Raw genomic sequence first — 16378 nt, 5'->3', positions numbered from 1 at the left:
AAATAAAGTCCCAACAGCTGAGTAGGAAATCCACCTATTGTCCAGGGTTCATCTTTAAAAGCTATGGGAAACTCGCCCACTGAAAGCCACTTGCTGTAAATATACAAACACGAATTAAGGAAATAGAAGTTTCCTTCTACCTCAGCCAGTTATGCACTCACAGCAACCTGTAGCTGGGAAATTCACCCACTGAAAGCCACTTGCCTTAAACATCCCAAATATAAATATCCAAACACAAATCAAGGAAATGGAAGTTTCCTTCTATCTCAACCAGCTATGACCTAATACCAACCTGTAGCTATTATGAACATGTCTATTTGAATACTCCACTCTTTAAACAGTTACCTATCGTTCTTTTTCCTCTTCTCTCTCAATAATTTTATGTCTTTCTCTCCCATTAGTGTATAAACACTTTGAGGGCAAGCATTCTGTGGTATTCTCCCAAGCACTTAGTACAATGCTTTGTACTCAGTAGGTGTTCAATAAATGCTACTGATCGCAAACAACTGGAAATTTGAACAGGGCTGAGAACACTCCCTTACCCACTAGCAGTATATGTGATGCAAGAAAAAGTCCAAACACTTAAGTTCTGATGAAAGTTCTTTCCAGACAGTCTGCAACATGCTCCCACTCCCTCCAAGCTGAAATATGTTTTAAGTATCAATAGAAATCCCCCAAGTAATAAAGATTGCCAAACTACTATATTTTGAGAGAGTTTCCTAGCAGTTGTTTTTCAGATTAATAGAGTATATTTGAGCACTTACTGTGTGCAGAGGATCAATCAAATTTACTGAGCAGTTACTGTGCACAAAACACTGTACAAATCCCTTGGGAAAATATAGTACAACAGATTTGTTCACATGTTCCCTGCCCACAACAAGCTTACAGTCTACAGCGTTGTTCTAAGAGCTTGGGAGAGTACACTAGAAGCAAAGAGACAATTCCTGTCCTTAGGAGATTTACGGTCTAATGGGAGAAACATGCAGATATAAATTCTATGCAAATAGAAAAAACAGACGTAATAATAGTAATCCTCCTACAACCCAGCACCCTTACCTCATTCCTCTAACATCAACCTACTCAGTGTTCCTCAGTCTCGTCTACCTCACTGCTGACCCCCTGCCTGCATCCTGCCTCTGGCCTTGAACTCCCCCCACACCACCACACTTATATCCAACAGACCATCACTCTCCCCACCTTCAAAGCCTTATTAAGATCACATCTCCTCCAAGACGCCTTGCCCGATTAAGCCCCATCATTTCCCCTAGTCCCTTTCCCTTCTGTATCACAAGGGCGACACGGAATTTGTGCATTTGGATCTGTACCCTTTATTCAACCCATCCTCAGCTCCACAGCACTTAAGTACATATCTGCAATTTATTTTAATGTCTGTCTCCCCGTCTAGACTGTAAGCTCCTTATAGACAGGGACTATATCAGTGATTTCTTGTACTCTCCCAAGCACTTAGTACAGTGCTCTGAACACACTATGTGCTCAATAAATATGACTGATTGGTAATTATGGCATTTGTTAAGCACTTACTATATATCAAGCTTTGTTCTAAGTGCTGGGCCAGATACTTGTTAATCAGATTGAACACAGTCCCTGCCCTACATGGGTTTCACAGTTTAAATAGGAGGGAGAATGGGTATTTAACCCCCATTTTACAGATGAGGAAGCTGATGCCCAGAGATGTTAAGTGACTTGCCCAAGGTCACAGCAAGAAATTGACAGAGCCGAGACTAGCACCCTGGTCCTCTGACTCCCAGGTCCATGCTCTTTCAATTAGGCCATATCACTTCTAGATATAGGGACAAAACAGGTAGAAGCACAAGTGTCAGGATGGAAAGAAGGAGTAAGCGATGGGCTGTACAACTGATAAACAAACATATGTAAAGGCCAAGGACAGGTGTAAGTTTATAAACACTAAAAGAGGCCACTGGGTGGACCAACTATCTCTGTTATGCAATTGTAGCAAAGTAGTAGTTGGGTTTTTTAGATATTTGTATATTCTAAAGGTCTCATAAGAGCGAGCCCACAGTCATGCAACCAGGGGAAGACCAGTCCACGATGCAACTCTATGTCGGTGGGCCCCAAGCTATCAGCCTCCACTCAGGAAACAGAACTTGGAGTCATTGTTGGCCGTTTCCTTAAATAATTAGCGACGGCCAGAAGTACGGCCCGATGCTGAGCACCAGCTCTGAGGAAGGGCAAAGAAGACAAAACACTCTCTGTCCCCACCAGGGATGGATATTGTGAGGACAATATGAGATCAGTAAATGTGAAAGCACTTGGAAAATATGAAAGGACTCTATTCAAATAATCCCAGGATTTAGGGCACTCTGTGCAGTTCTGGTGGGCGCTCCTTAAAAAGGACAGAGTAGAAAACCCCAGGACAGCCAAAGCCTCAGGGAGTGCTGCAGAGTAATTGCCACACAGACAGAGAAACGGGCATGGTGCCAAGCAATCCAGAAAGAGGAGGAGCGGCTCTTCTCAAGCAAAGCTTCATGAGGATCCACAGACATGGAGGCAAAAGTGAAAAAGTCTGGTCATGTGTTACAAACAGAAAACGTGATGGCAGTGTGTGCAAAGAGTTTGGCTGGGACCGTGGGTCCCGCATGGGCCTTTTCAGCCACACACGCACCCATGGGTGGATTTCCCCATCACTAGTGTCTCTGGCATGCAAGAAGGACAATGGACACTATTCAGCACTTTCCATAGCAGAGTAGCCCAAAATGGCAGTTCTCTTCAGTTTCCAATGAGGGTGGTTCAGAGCAGGGAATGGTGTCAGTTTACAGAGCTGTGAAGGGTGTGGACAAGGTGAACATTGAATTGCTCTTCACCATTCCCACCAGGATGAGGGGGCACTCAATGAAGCTTGAAAGAGGAAGGTCCAAAATCAATTGTATTCACTGATCACTTACTATGTGCAGAGCACTGTACTAAGCGCTTGGAAGAGGACAGTATAACAGAAGTGGCAGACAAGTTCCCTGCTTACAAAGAGCCTACTGTCTACAGGGAAGACAATTGGAAAAGCTTCTAAACACAATGGAGTTGTTACCACCACGTGTTGTGGAGGCAAAAAAACATGAGTTAACAGTGCTTGGCACATAGTAAGTGCTTAACAAATATCATAATTATTTTATTTTTATTATTAGTGGAATTCTCGGAAGAGCTGGGTTTTGGTGACCAAGCAGATGGGCAGGGAGGGGAGGGACTGAGATATGTGGGAGTCCTTGGGGATGATCGTGCAGGACTCCAGAGATGACCCAGTGCCCCAGAGGAGGGCTTTGGGCAGGGGGTGATGCTTTGGACTAGTAGCAATGTCAGTGGTGGCTTTACATTCATTTTCCTCCCCTACTCAGAATTTCCCACCCTCTGCTCCCAAATGGGTTACCCGGTAGTACCCGTCATTGCGGCAGGACCCTCTTGACAACCAGATCTGGGGTACTTGATAATCTGCATGGTTAACCACACCCTTTACTTGGCCGGAAACACAACTTTGAAAAATCTCACAAGGTAGTCTCTGCCACATCAGAATTACAGAATTCTAGTTCAGAATTACAGAATTCTAGTTCCTTCTGGTCTCTGAGGAGCAATGAGGACTTCCCACCTTGGAGCGCTCGCTCAACCAGAGGCAGAGCTGGCCTTTAACTTCGTTTCCTGCACACCACATTGCTTCCACAGTGCTAAGCCTTGCCAGCACTGGGAATCCAATCAAACAGTAGTATCTAGAACTCTTACTGTGTGCAGAGCACTGTACTAAACTCTCGGGAGGGTACAGTACAACAGAGTTGGTAGACATGTGCCCTGCCCACAACGAGCTTATGGTCTCATGGGGATAGATTGTTAGTGATTTTTGTCCTGCACACAGGGAAGTGGAAATTGATCAGTGATGGAGGAGGCTTGATCTGTTGACACAAGAAAATCAGAGAATTCAGACCTCAAAGAGGGATTTCTCTCATCCAAACGACCCAATCTGGCCACCAGCATTGATCAAATCAACTGGATCATGAATCATCATCATTTACTCACTGATCGTCTCCTCTTACTAAGAGCTAAGAAAAAGAGAACTGAAATAAAATCACAGTCCTGCTCAGGAAAAGAGAAACAAGGAAAAACAGAAGTGTGGCAGAGTTGATGGTCAGTATTTGAAGGAAGAGAACCTTCCAAGGTGGCCTGGTACCCTAATCCCCTGTCCCTCTCCTTCTCATTGAGTTTTTTAATTTTCAGATTTATCTAACTTAGCCATTTTTCAACACAGGGGCAATAGAGGAGATTTGTTTCCTTAGTCACCAATACTGGAAAAGCGGTGGAGAGACCAAAAGGATTTTTGTTTTATCAATGAACAGTATCTGGACCTTTTAGGGAACACTAGTCTTCGATGCCAAATCTTAAAATTACGAAGAGATGAAGTTCAATGTACAGTACCCAGGAGTGATTTAACATCTGGAAAACATCAACTCAACTCGAGATGACCCTCAGCAGAAACTAGCTTTCTGTCAGAGGCATTTCAGCGACAAGGTGGAGAGATCATTCTACACATAAGGACAGTGATCCCCGACAGAAGATGAAGAACTTTGAAGCAGGGTGAAACAGAAGGAAAAACAGGCTACATTCAAGAGTGAGGAGCTGATAAGCTCAGGAAGGATCATGGTCGCTAGTGTAGAGAGTTTTGAACAAACATTCCAAGCCTCCACTTTCCCTCTCCCAATGATAATTCATTGTGAACTAAATCATGTCCTCTTCTTATTCAATGTAGTTTTTTTCCCCCCACTTTGAAGCTGAATTAGCTTCAACTCTTGCCATTTGTTTCCATTTTGAATTTTCTTTTAGTCATTTGAGGGGAGGAGGAGGGAGTGGAAATCTGTCTAATGGCTCCCCTGGTCTGGCTGATCTGACAGAAAATGAGTTACCAGAGAGAAAAACCATATGAGAGGAAGCTGGCACTATTATCATCAGACTAAAACATTCAATCCTCTAGGCTCCGCGGTGTTTCTTTGGGACCCTGGTACACAAATAAAGAAGTTACAGTCAGCGTGGGTGGGTTTTTAAAAAGTTTTCTGACATTCAACCACCACCCGGAATTGCTTCTTCAATTAGAAGCACATGTGTGAGGAAAAACATAGACCTGCAGAGCAAAACTTACTTTATCATGAGGCCTTTCACATCTGCGTCTTCCCCTTCCCGTAGATCATACTTGCTGTTCAGGGAAAGCGAGATTTCGGTCTTGGCGAGCTGATTCAGGGTACTCTCCTTGTTTGGGTCACTGGGATCGACGGCTCCTTCCCCTGTAGGGAACAGATGAGATTAACTCTGCCCATACATGGATTTGTGAGCAGTGCTGGGACTGAAGACATATATTAATTCACATACATAAATCCCCTTTTCCTTTTTTTTCCTGTCTGTAGTTTATTTTAATGTCTGTCTCCTCACCTAGATTGCAAGCTCCTTGAGGGCAGGGATCTTGTCTACTGACTCCAGTGTACTCTCCCAAGCGCTTAGTACAGTACTCTGCACACAGCTGGAGCTCAATAAATACCACTGATCGGACAAGTGTTCAATCAAGTTGCAGGAAAAAGACCCCTCCTGTCTAGTTCCTACGTATGTGCAGGGGCAAACTGTTCCCCAGTATTTGAAAATTGCTTTCAATCTAATATAATTCTCTATCCTGCTTTCTGAATTCTAAGTGATTAGAATTCGATTAAAGAAGAGAGGACAATTCCTGTGAAGTATTAACTCTTCATCAAATATGATTTTGCTTTGATGATGTTCTGCTCATTTTTCTGAGGGAAGGCCAAATTAAAAACACACTGTAAAGTTCACTGCTTGCATTTCCATATAGCTCAAATAGCTTAATTAAAAAGTATAAGAACGGTAGGATAGGAGGGTTTATTGTATTCCCAAACACAGGATGAGATAGTGGGGGGATGGAGAGGAGGGAATAAAGAGTTGGAGGTCACCGGTATGAAGGTGAACAACCTGCTCCCATGCCGAGTAGCAGCCAAGCCAGGAAGATCACCTTACCAAGGAACGTCTCCACGTCCGGGACGCTCCCCAGCCCCTCCAGCAATTCATTCAACAGGTCACTGTTTTCTGGAGAAATTGCATCCTGATGTTCCAAGAGCAGCTGTGAACAACACAAAACGCACCGATGTTACATCTGGACCAAGTGTAGAAAGCTTCCAGGTTTGACGGTCTCCGACAGCCCCTACATGAATCAGAGGTGAATCAGAATGATTCGGGGAGGGCAGGGAGGGAAAGAGAAGAGAGGTAGCAGCTCTTCGGCCTAAGAGCCCCACTGCCACAGCTCTCTTCCTAACTTGTATTTTTAATAAGGGCCATGATACTGTACTAAGCACTGGCGTAGACACAAGACAGTCAGACCAAACACAGTGCCTGAAGCACACAGAGTACATGCCTAAGGGTGTGAGGATGGGTTGGAGGCGGGTAGGTGGGCAGAGCAAAGGATTTATCCCCATTTTACAGATGAGGAAACAGGCAAGAGAAGTTAAGTGACTTGCCCAAAGTCACGCAGCAGGACAGAGCCAGCTGAATTGGGGCTAGAACCTAGATGCCCTGACTGCCAAGTCTGTGCTGTTTCACCTCTGGGTCACTCTGCTTCCACGCTGAGAGCCCCGGCTGCACTGACTGACTACTTACTGGGAGCTGAACCACAGTCCAGATGTTTGGGGACATAAAACAGAAGTATTAGACATCATCCTGGCCCTGGAGGTGCTTTCAATTAAATAAAATCCCCTTCTCCACACCCCCCCCCCCCGCCAACACTGTATTCCCACCTAATTGAAATAGCACGCATGGAAAAAACCCCCAGAAAAACAGAGGAATTAATTTGTAGACTTTCCATTCTTCAAGAAACTTCTCAGCATCTCCCAGAGGGGCCCGCATAGGGTAGTGATTTTTACACCGGCAAGAGTAGTGGAAGGCTCAAAAGGTGTCAGGGAGCCCCTGCAGTTCTCAGTAGATGGGATCTGGCAAAATCCCCTTACAATCCAGTAGTTCCGATCACACAAACCCCCGTGTCACCCCGAACTGTGCTGCATCAGCAACCGTTTCAAGGGGTTGGGGGAGGATGGCTCAAAAATAATTGAGAAGCACGTGGCTTTGGTCACCTTGGGTGATGGTCACATCCATAATGAAGACACATTCACTGTAACAGAAGCAACTGCATGGGATTTTATTCTAATATTGCTACCCTGTCCTTTTCACCCAGTTGCAATGGGTATGGGCACACAGTAAGTACTGAGTAAATAACACTGGTTCATTGATTGATGGTGGATCTGTGCATTGTTTTTTCCAATCAATAGTATTTATTGAGCACCTACTGTACTAAGCACGGTGGAGAGCATAGCCGACTTAATAAATGTGATTCCAGCCCTCAAAAACCTTACAGTCTATGGAGACAGACAGACAAAACAGAGGAAGTAACAGAGTATAAAAATAAGTACCTAATGGCCACAGTTGGGGGGATGGGAGAAGGGTGAGTGTCATGAGTATGACAGAACTGCCAAAGTGGCAGTTGGAGATATACGGTGGGTGGACTAAAAATCAAATTGGGGAAGACCTTGGAGGTGATTTGATTTCAGAGGGGTTTGAAGATGGGGAGAGCAAAGATCTGTCAGCAATGAAGGGGGTGGAGGGGAATCCAGGTAGTGGGGAGGCTATGAGAAGAGGTCGATGTTGGAGAGATGAGAATGAGCCACAGTGAGTAGGTTAGCTTGACGGGAGCAAAAAGTGTGAGCTGATGAGTAGTGGGAGAAGAGAGTGGATAAGAAAGAGGTAGAGAACACAATGAGAGCCTTAAAGTCAGGAGTTTCTGCTTAATGCAGAGAGAAATAAGCAACAATTAGGTTTTTGATGACGGGAGAGAAGTCTGCAGAACAAGCTATTAGAAAAATGGCTCGGGCAGAAGATTGAAGTATGGATTGAAGGAATAATAATAATAATGATGATGATGATGGTATTTGTTAAGCGCTCACTATGTGCCAAGCACTGTTCTAAGTGCTGGGGGAGAAACAAGGTAAGGTTGTTCCACATGGGGATCACACAATTTAATCCCTATTTTACAGTTGAGGTAACTGAGGCACAGAGAAGTGAAGTGACTTGCCCAAAGTCACACAGCTGATAAATGGTGGAGCCTGGATTAGAATCCATGACTCCCAATCCCGTGCTCTTCCCACTAAGTCACACTGCTTCTCAGTGCAAGCGAAGCAGGAAAGGGGTGAGACTTGAGGCTGGGAGATGGGTGAGGAGCTTGGTGCAGTAATCAAGCCCGAATGTGACAAGTGACTGGAACAGAATGGGAGCTGTTGGAGGGAGAGGAAGGGACAGATTCTGGAAACATGGAGGAAGAGAGATAGAATTTGGTGACAGACTGAATCCGGGGGCTGAAAGAGAGGGAGAAGTCAAGATTAATGCTGCCAAGGTACGGGCTTGAGAGAGGGGAAGGTTGGTGGTGTTGTCAGCTGGGAAAGTTGGGTTGAGGAAATGATCTGGGAGGGAAGGTGATTGCAGTTTTGGCCATGTTGAGCTTAAAATGGCAACAGGATGCCCAGGTTGAGCTGTCCTGGAGGCAGGAGGAGATGTGAGATTGCACTGGAGAAAGGTCAGGGCTAATGATGTAGATTTAGGAATCATCTGAATAAAAGCAGTAATTGAAGCTGGGATGAGCTCAGCAAGCATGTGCGTGTAGGTTGAGAATAGAAGGGGACCCAGAACGGAACCCTGAGGGACACCCACAGCTATGGAGTGGGAGGCAGAAGGATCACTTGTGAAAGATTGAGAAAGAGCAGCAAGATGGGGAGAAGAACCAAGAGAAGACTGCATCAAAGAAACAAGGTTAGGGGTGGTTTCCAGGAGCAGAGGGTGGTGCATGGTATCAGAGGCAGCTGAGAGACCTAGGAGCATAAGCCAAGACTAGAGTCCCTTAGAATGGATAAGAAATGTCAATGGTGACTTCAAAGAGAGCAGGGGAGCAGGGGATCCCTGAACTTGCAGACAGTCAAGGCGGGGGCTGGAGGAAAGGAAGGGGAGGCACTGGGTGTACACAGCCCATATGATGAATTTGGACAGGAACAGGAGGGGGCAGGTGAGATCGGAAGAGGCAAGGAAAGATGTGGACATATTTGAAGGCAAAGGGAAAGAGAAAAATCAGAGAGGGAAGAAGTGTCAGAGTAGTTATTTTTAGAAGATGAAAAGAGACGGGTCTGGGAGATCTCTGGCTGAGGGAATGGATGTTGGAGGGGTGAAGGGGAGACCCTGGGGATCTCCCACACTTCCTTGAACAGGAAAAGATTCTGATGGCCCAAGGAAGAGATGTTCTGTGGATAGTGCTGGAGAAGGATGGTCCCTTGAGCAGCTGCTCGGATACTGCTATGAATCATCAACATTGGCAATGTTGTTCATCGTCTCAGCCGGAAACTAAGGTTGAAGGGACTTTCTTGTTGTTTCCTGGTGGGCCAGGCAGAGTTGGGGGAAGGGAGGGGAGTCTGGTGCTGCGGGGTAATTCTGACACCGTGACCGAGGTGAGATCAGATGCTGAGAAAAGCAAATGCCAGAGGATGAAGACTGTCGGTGGTCCTCGACTGATAAAGTGTGTGGTGGAGGGGGGTGGGAGAGGATATCATATAGAGCTAGCTCGTCAGCTGCAACTGAGCACATAGGCACCATCTTCAAACACACAGCTCAGCTACCACCCCCACTTCCTTCCTGTCTCTCACACTCTGACCTGGGAATTCCAGGTTCTACCAGTCTAGTACCTTTACCGATCATGAGCTCACAACTACTGCAGTTTATGTGGGGAGGCAGTATGACACAATGGAAAGATCATAGGTCTGGGAGCCAGTAGACCCAGGTTCTAGCCCCAGCTCTGCCCCTGACCGGCTCTATAGACAAGTCTCTTAACTCCCTGGATCTTAGTTTCCTTATCTATATAATGGGGTCAAGCTTCTCACTCTCTCTGCTTCTTTGATTGTGTAAGCGCCCGGGGAGGGATAGGGATGGTGTCTGATTGGGATACCCACAGCCTCTAAAAAACTGGTGGCCGGTGGTCCCAGCAGCAGGGTTTCCTTGATACCTAATCATCGTCATGGAATTCACAACAAAGTTTACGTCACTAAAACTCACCCTTTCCTCTCCATCTAAACTGCTGCCGCACTGATACAAGCACGTAACATATTCTGCTTTGACTACGTCTACCTCCTTACTGATCTCCCTGCCTCCGGGCCCTCCCCACCCCAGTCTATTCTAGACTGAGCCTGTGGGGTAGGGATTGTCTCTGTTGCCGAATTGTACTTTCCAACCATTTAGTACAGTGCTCTGCACACAGTAAGTGCTCAATAAATGCGACTGAATGAACTGAATGAATATTGCACTCTAAGGCATGGATCATTTCCACAAACCTGTTCTGTTCTTGTTTTTCTTCACCTCAAGAACCTCCAGTCGTCGCCCACCCACCTCCACATCGAACAGGAACTTACCATCAGCTTTGAAGCACTCAATCAGCTCACCCCTATCTTACCTTGCTAATTTCATTCTTCCAGCCAGTCTGTGTACTTCTCTCCCCCAAGCACTTAGCTCAGTGCTTTGCACACAGTAAGTGCTCAATAAATGCGACTGAATGAACTGAATGAATATTGCACTCTAAGGCATGGATCATTTCCACAAACCTGTTCTGTTCTTGTTTTTCTTCACCTCAAGAACCTCCAGTCGTCGCCCACCCACCTCCACATCGAACAGGAACTTACCATCAGCTTTGAAGCACTCAATCAGCTCACCCCTATCTTACCTTGCTAATTTCATTCTTCCAGCCAGTCTGTGTACTTCTCTCCCCCAAGCACTTAGTTCAGTGCTTTGCACACAGTAAGTGCTCAATAGCATTGATTGATTTAAGAGCTTCCTATGTGCCAAGCACTGTGCTAAGTGGCCCTTTAAGGAGTTGGACGGTCGGGTAGAAGGGAATGTCAAACAGATGCGCGTGGGCCTGGTGAATCACCCGAGGAGGGGCCTGTCTGCAATCTTCCGCCTCCTCATGTAGGACAGACGGTCTCAGGGCACGCTCTCCCCCAAAACCCCCCTTCTTTCCCCATCTCGTGGCGGGGGTCTCTGGCATAATCCAGAGTGGAATTCACATCAGACACAGAGTGAGCGGTACAGGGTCGCTTGCTGTGAGCATGTCACATAAAAGGAGAAATGTGAAATCACAAAGGGGAACAGCATCCCAAGGATCAACAGCATCCCAAGGATCAACCTGTAGACATGTCCACCACCCTTTGAGATAATCCCCACCTCCTTCCCCCCGGCCCAGCAAGATGCTTCTGGAAGAACTGGGCCCTGGCTTTGGGTCCCGTCCTGCGAGCAGAACCCTCTTCCTGCCTGCCGCCCCCTCCATAGTGACCAAACCTTGCATCAGCAAAGGAGACCCAAGAAGGGACGCTGAGCTTTCATGAGCTCCTCAGTGGCTGAGTGTCACCTTGGCGGCTGAGCTGTGTGGGAAGGGCGTTCACCTGCAGTGGCTGGGTGCCTAAATACCTCAGACTCCATGGCAGGCAGCTAAATGCACCATGCACGCGAGAGAGAAAGCTTGTCTCTCAGGTAATGAGGAAAGCAGAAAAGATGGATACTGCCACTGCCATGACCCTCATGCTAGTCTGGAGGGGAGTTGGGGAGGGGTTCCCCCACTATCCCCTGAGATTTCAAGCTCTGACACAGCACCAGGCTCCCCAAAGAAGTGCCCCCCAACACTTAGATGAAGATTTAAGAGCCATTTCTGAAAATAGATGACAGAGTCCCCACCCCAAGACTCCAAATCCGATGGCCTGACCTTCTCCACACTCACCGAGTGGGTGTTGATGATCTCTTCTATGGAGATGTAGATAACTGGCTTGCTGAGGGTCACTATGTCAGTGTATTCATCAATGTTGAATTTCTCTTCTGGCTCAAGGACATCACAGGCTGTCTGGAAAAACTTCCTAGAGAACGGAGAGAGAGAGAGAGAGAGAGAGAGAGAGAGAGAGAGAGAGAGAGAGAGAGAGAGAGAGGGAGGGAGGGAGGGAGGGAGGGAGGGAGGGAGGGAGGGTGAGAGAGAGAAAGTGGAAAAAAACCAAGTGAAATAATTTCCAAAATCAGGGTGGAGACCCTCCCCAGTGTCCATCCCTTGATGATCATGGGGAAATCTGGGGCTTCAGGCCTTGCTGTCGCTCCTGATGCAGCCAGCACCCGCTCCAGCCGGGATTCCGATGGAGAGAGGCCTGGGATCCTTGAGGAGCCAAATTTCTCTTTAAGCGGCTGCCTCGTTAGTGCTAGAAATACTTTGTGCCAGAGGTCAGCAGAGCCTCCCTGCCAGTGATGAGGGCTATCACTAGAGCAACGGACTGCTGCCAGGACACGAATACAAGGTCACGTTTGCTTAGCAACTCTTGGACTGGGGCAGCATCTGGCTATGATTAATTCCCACCCTGCCTCGGGTTTTCCCTGGGGCAGAGCCGGAGGGGGACTCTCCCAGGATATATGGTTTGGAGCCTGGTGGCAGCCTTGTAAAACAAGGCCACACGGTGAAGGGGAGGGCTCTCCTCCAGCCTGGCAGTGAACCCATGGCAGGGGAATCGACAGCATAGATCAGGTAGTGGCCCAGCCTGCCCACGTCCATTCTCCGGCCCACCAACAGGGCATGGGAAGGAGGCTGAAGCTGGGAAAGGGGACAAGTCACAAACGGGATTCATCTCCTGGTGGCTTTTCAGGAAAAATTTGGGGTTACCAACCCTCTAAGAGTTCTCTAAGAGATATAAAAAAACCTCTTCTAATTATAGCTCATCAGGGCCCCTCTAAGCACACCACCGTGTGTGAGAGTCCCTGGAAGAAAACAAACCTTGCTGGAAGGACCAGAGGTTTTAGTTTCGGGGTGGAGTAGGGGGAGAGAATGAAAGAAAAGCAGCTACACTCAGACTCACTGCCACTAGACCACAGGTCCAGACCCCAGGGACGTAATTCCTACTGTCTTCCCCACTATAGGAGAAGCTCTTCGTAGGCAGGTAACATGTCACTTCTTTGTTCTGCTCTTCCCGAGTGCTTTGTACAGTTCATTGTGCCCAGTGGGTATTCAGTAAATGTGATTACTCCACTTTAATTGATTCCTGTCCTATCCCCAGCTCAAAACAGTGATTTTCCCTAACCCTAGAGAAGCCACACCACAGTGGCTCTGAGCAAAGCCTGGATCTGGCCCCAGCCTTGGAGGTTTTGCAGGGGGGGTGGGGAGTGGGGCGGGGGGAGAATAAATATCAGGAGACTATTTCCCTCCCCATCTCCCATTTTGGGGAAGCAAATAATGTGATTAATAAACTGGCTTCCTTGAAATTGAAACCCAGGTGGCCGACACCATCAGAATCCTTTGCCAAGAGCATCTGAGAAGTGGTTGGGGTGTCACCCGGGAGGAAACTCACATCTGAGGGCTTCACCTTCTCCAGCCTGACCTGTAGCATCCCGGGGGAAGCGCGACAGGACTGCCCGTCAATGCCTATAACTGGGTTTTCCCCATCTATCAACAGAAAGATAGTAGTTTCCTCCAATTGTTCCCTCCTGAAGAGACAATGGGGTTTTTTTTTCCTGGTGTTTTCTTTTCCAAGCCCATTTACCAGGCAGGTTCATTCACTTAAAGGGTCAAAAGTCAGCTGTTGGAGACACACTCAGGTGAGCCAACCTCATTGGTGGTTTTTCTGGGATTATTAATGTATGAGTAATGCTAACACTCTCTTCTGCATAGACAAGTCATGTAAATGTTATAAAGTCCCCAAATGGGGGTCTTGTGGGTTGGAGTGTCAGGGAGAGGGCAAACTGCGGAAGGGTTGATGATGATGATAAGGACAATGGAATTTGACAAGCTCTTGCAGTGTACTAAGTGTTCAGGCAGACACAAGATAATCAGGTCCGACAGTCCCTGTCCCACATGGGGCTCTCAGTCTAAGGGGAAGGGAGAACAGGTATTGAACTCCCTACTGAGGTATGGAGAAATTAAGTTACTTGCTCTAGGTCACAGAGCAGGCAAGTGGGAGAGTTTGGATTAGAATCCAGGTCCTCTGACTCCTAGACCTGGGCTCTTTTCCCTAAGCCACACTGCTTCTAGAGTGTGGGGACAGGGAGAAAGACGATTCAGACTCTCACCACCACACTTCTGTGGCTTGGTTTGCCACTGGTTATGCCAGGAGGTGGCCTAGTGCCAACCTGTCATTCTGAGTGTGGGGGTAGCAAAAGGGGCCAGGAATTTTAGGGCAGGAGGTAACTGGGAGGGGTCAGGCTTCAAAGAGTTAATGGCCCAGAGAGTCACCAGTGCTGGTTTTTGCAGCCCGGCCTGGAAACACTTAGGTCTCGTCAGAAGCTGGGGTTGAGCAAGCCCGGAACCCAGCTCAAAAGACTGCAGGGCTGTCTCCCCTGCAGCCTTAATGAGTAGGTGCTGGTGTGAGGAGGGAGAATTAAGCCTTGGGCTCTGGAAGACGACCACTAAATCCTGCCTGAGGCCCAAAACAAGGCACATGGAGCATCCACCCGTATGGGCACTTGGGGTAAGAGTGGGCACTGGGGGTAAGAGTGTCAGCACCACAGTGTGACCATCACTCAGTGGACCTTCCTCAATCCTAAAACTCACGGGTGCATCCTGCCCTCCCTCAGCCCACTATGTCAACACTCCCCATCTGAGCATAGTGGGGTCTACCACCTGAACTTCTCGTAGGTCTCCGATAAGTAGGCGTTCATAGAGGAGAGATGCGCATTTTCTCCTTCGAACAACTTGTTGGAGGCAGCATGCTGCAGGACTTTGGCCACTGAGCCCAAATTCCTCCTTTGGTCGGAGTGGATCTGACCGCCTGCCGTCATGTCTATGATGTCAAAGCCATCAGGGGCCACAATGGCTGGGTTCATGTACCGGTAATATAAGAGGTTCCCGACGATCTGCGATGGTGGAAGGAGGGAAGGGGAAACAAAGACCAATGTTTATTCAGGGGAAAACCTAGGATGCCTTTCTTTTCATTTTTCAAGATGGCAGAACCCCCAGCAAACTTCACCTGGTCCTTGCATGCTACTATGCCCCTATATATGCTATACTTCCAGTTTCACAATGACTCAAAGGCAACACAGATTAATTCCCAGAATGTTACCACAAAAATAAAAAGCATCCTTTTTTTTTTTTTTAAAGGGTCAATAAATTCACACTAGTCCTGGGGCTTGGGTGGGAAGGGTCCTGCCTCGATGAGTTGAGGGTGGTCTGGCCTCCAGCCCGGGTCAAACACTTGCAAGGGAATAGAGTAAATTGGTGCTTTACCTTCCAATTTTCTCGTCCAACAGATTCAGCCCAGTTAAACTGATTTTGTTTAAACAAATTCTTTCATGTACCCTCAGCATTCAAATTCCCAGAGACTAAACATCTCAAAAAACAAAACAAAAAAAATCAATAAAGGGAAAAATTGAGGCCATTCACAGAAAGATGCATGTAGAATGGCTTTTAAATAAAACTGCTATTACTTCTGATTTTGTCTTTGCCCCCATTCCTCCAAAAGCCAGGGCTATAATGAGGTGATCCTTTAAAAGACACAAACAAAAAAACCCTCCCCAAACCTACCTTTAATAGCTCATCTTCTGTGGCATCAGGGAATTTCTCATGGATTGTATTCTTCAGAACTTTGGCTATATACCTCATCCCATAACTACAAAGAAAATATTATAATAGAAAATATGATAATAGAAAATATGATCATGGAGAAAGACTAGGTTATGACCAAGACAATATCGATTCCATCAAATAGCAATAAAGCAGCTTCCTAAAACTTAAACTGAAATCCCAAATGAGATGGCAATGAAACAAGGGACTCATAGCGACCCAAATTTCCACTGGCCTGAGGCACCGAAAATTTGTTCCCTATAGTGGGGCACAGCAGAGCTCAGAAGGAGACAGAGGGCAGGCTTGATGAAGAATACCAGATGGGTCAGGGACAAATCAGCTCTCACTTTGGGGGTCGCAGAAATTCCCATAATAAAGCAATGTCAAGTGAAAGTGATCGGGTGAATGATATTGCACTTACGGCATCATATTGAGAGAGGAAAATATGGAGACCAAGACCTTGTCAGTCACTACTCGCAGACTTTGGATGGAGGACTCCAGTTTACTCCTCACTTCTGCATGTGTTAAAGCTTGTTCGGTTGTTACGTCGTATGGCAGCTTGCTGCGGACAGAAGAGAGAGAGGTCTCAAAATAGACTGCAATCTTAATGGTTTGCTCAAATGAAATCAAGTACTCAGCTTGCAGAAATGGACCAACTAGGCTAAAACATGTCTAGGAAAGGCATCATATCCCTTAAGATGATGGCAATTCATC

General features: G+C 46.9%; 1 protein-coding gene across 3 annotated transcripts in view; it reads right to left on the bottom strand.

The window, feature by feature from the left end:
- IQGAP2 (IQ motif containing GTPase activating protein 2) overlaps positions 1-16378 on the bottom strand; it is a 228834-nt gene that overhangs the window by 16211 nt on the left and 196245 nt on the right. For all 3 annotated transcript variants that reach the window (XM_029060686.1, XM_029060694.2, XM_039911329.1), the window contains 6 exons: positions 16086-16226; positions 15626-15710; positions 14726-14958; positions 11858-11990; positions 6028-6130; positions 5150-5291 (listed from right to left, as the gene is read on the bottom strand). In XM_029060686.1, the coding sequence (XP_028916519.1) occupies positions 5150-5291; positions 6028-6130; positions 11858-11990; positions 14726-14958; positions 15626-15710; positions 16086-16226 (837 nt within the window). The remainder of the gene's footprint in view (positions 1-5149; positions 5292-6027; positions 6131-11857; positions 11991-14725; positions 14959-15625; positions 15711-16085; positions 16227-16378) is intronic.

This window comes from Ornithorhynchus anatinus, chromosome 1 (assembly GCF_004115215.2).
Source record: "Ornithorhynchus anatinus isolate Pmale09 chromosome 1, mOrnAna1.pri.v4, whole genome shotgun sequence".
In the NCBI taxonomy this organism is placed as follows: domain Eukaryota; kingdom Metazoa; phylum Chordata; class Mammalia; order Monotremata; family Ornithorhynchidae; genus Ornithorhynchus; species Ornithorhynchus anatinus.
Note: the sequence above shows the minus strand (reverse complement) of the source record. Positions and strands in the feature narration are given on the sequence as shown.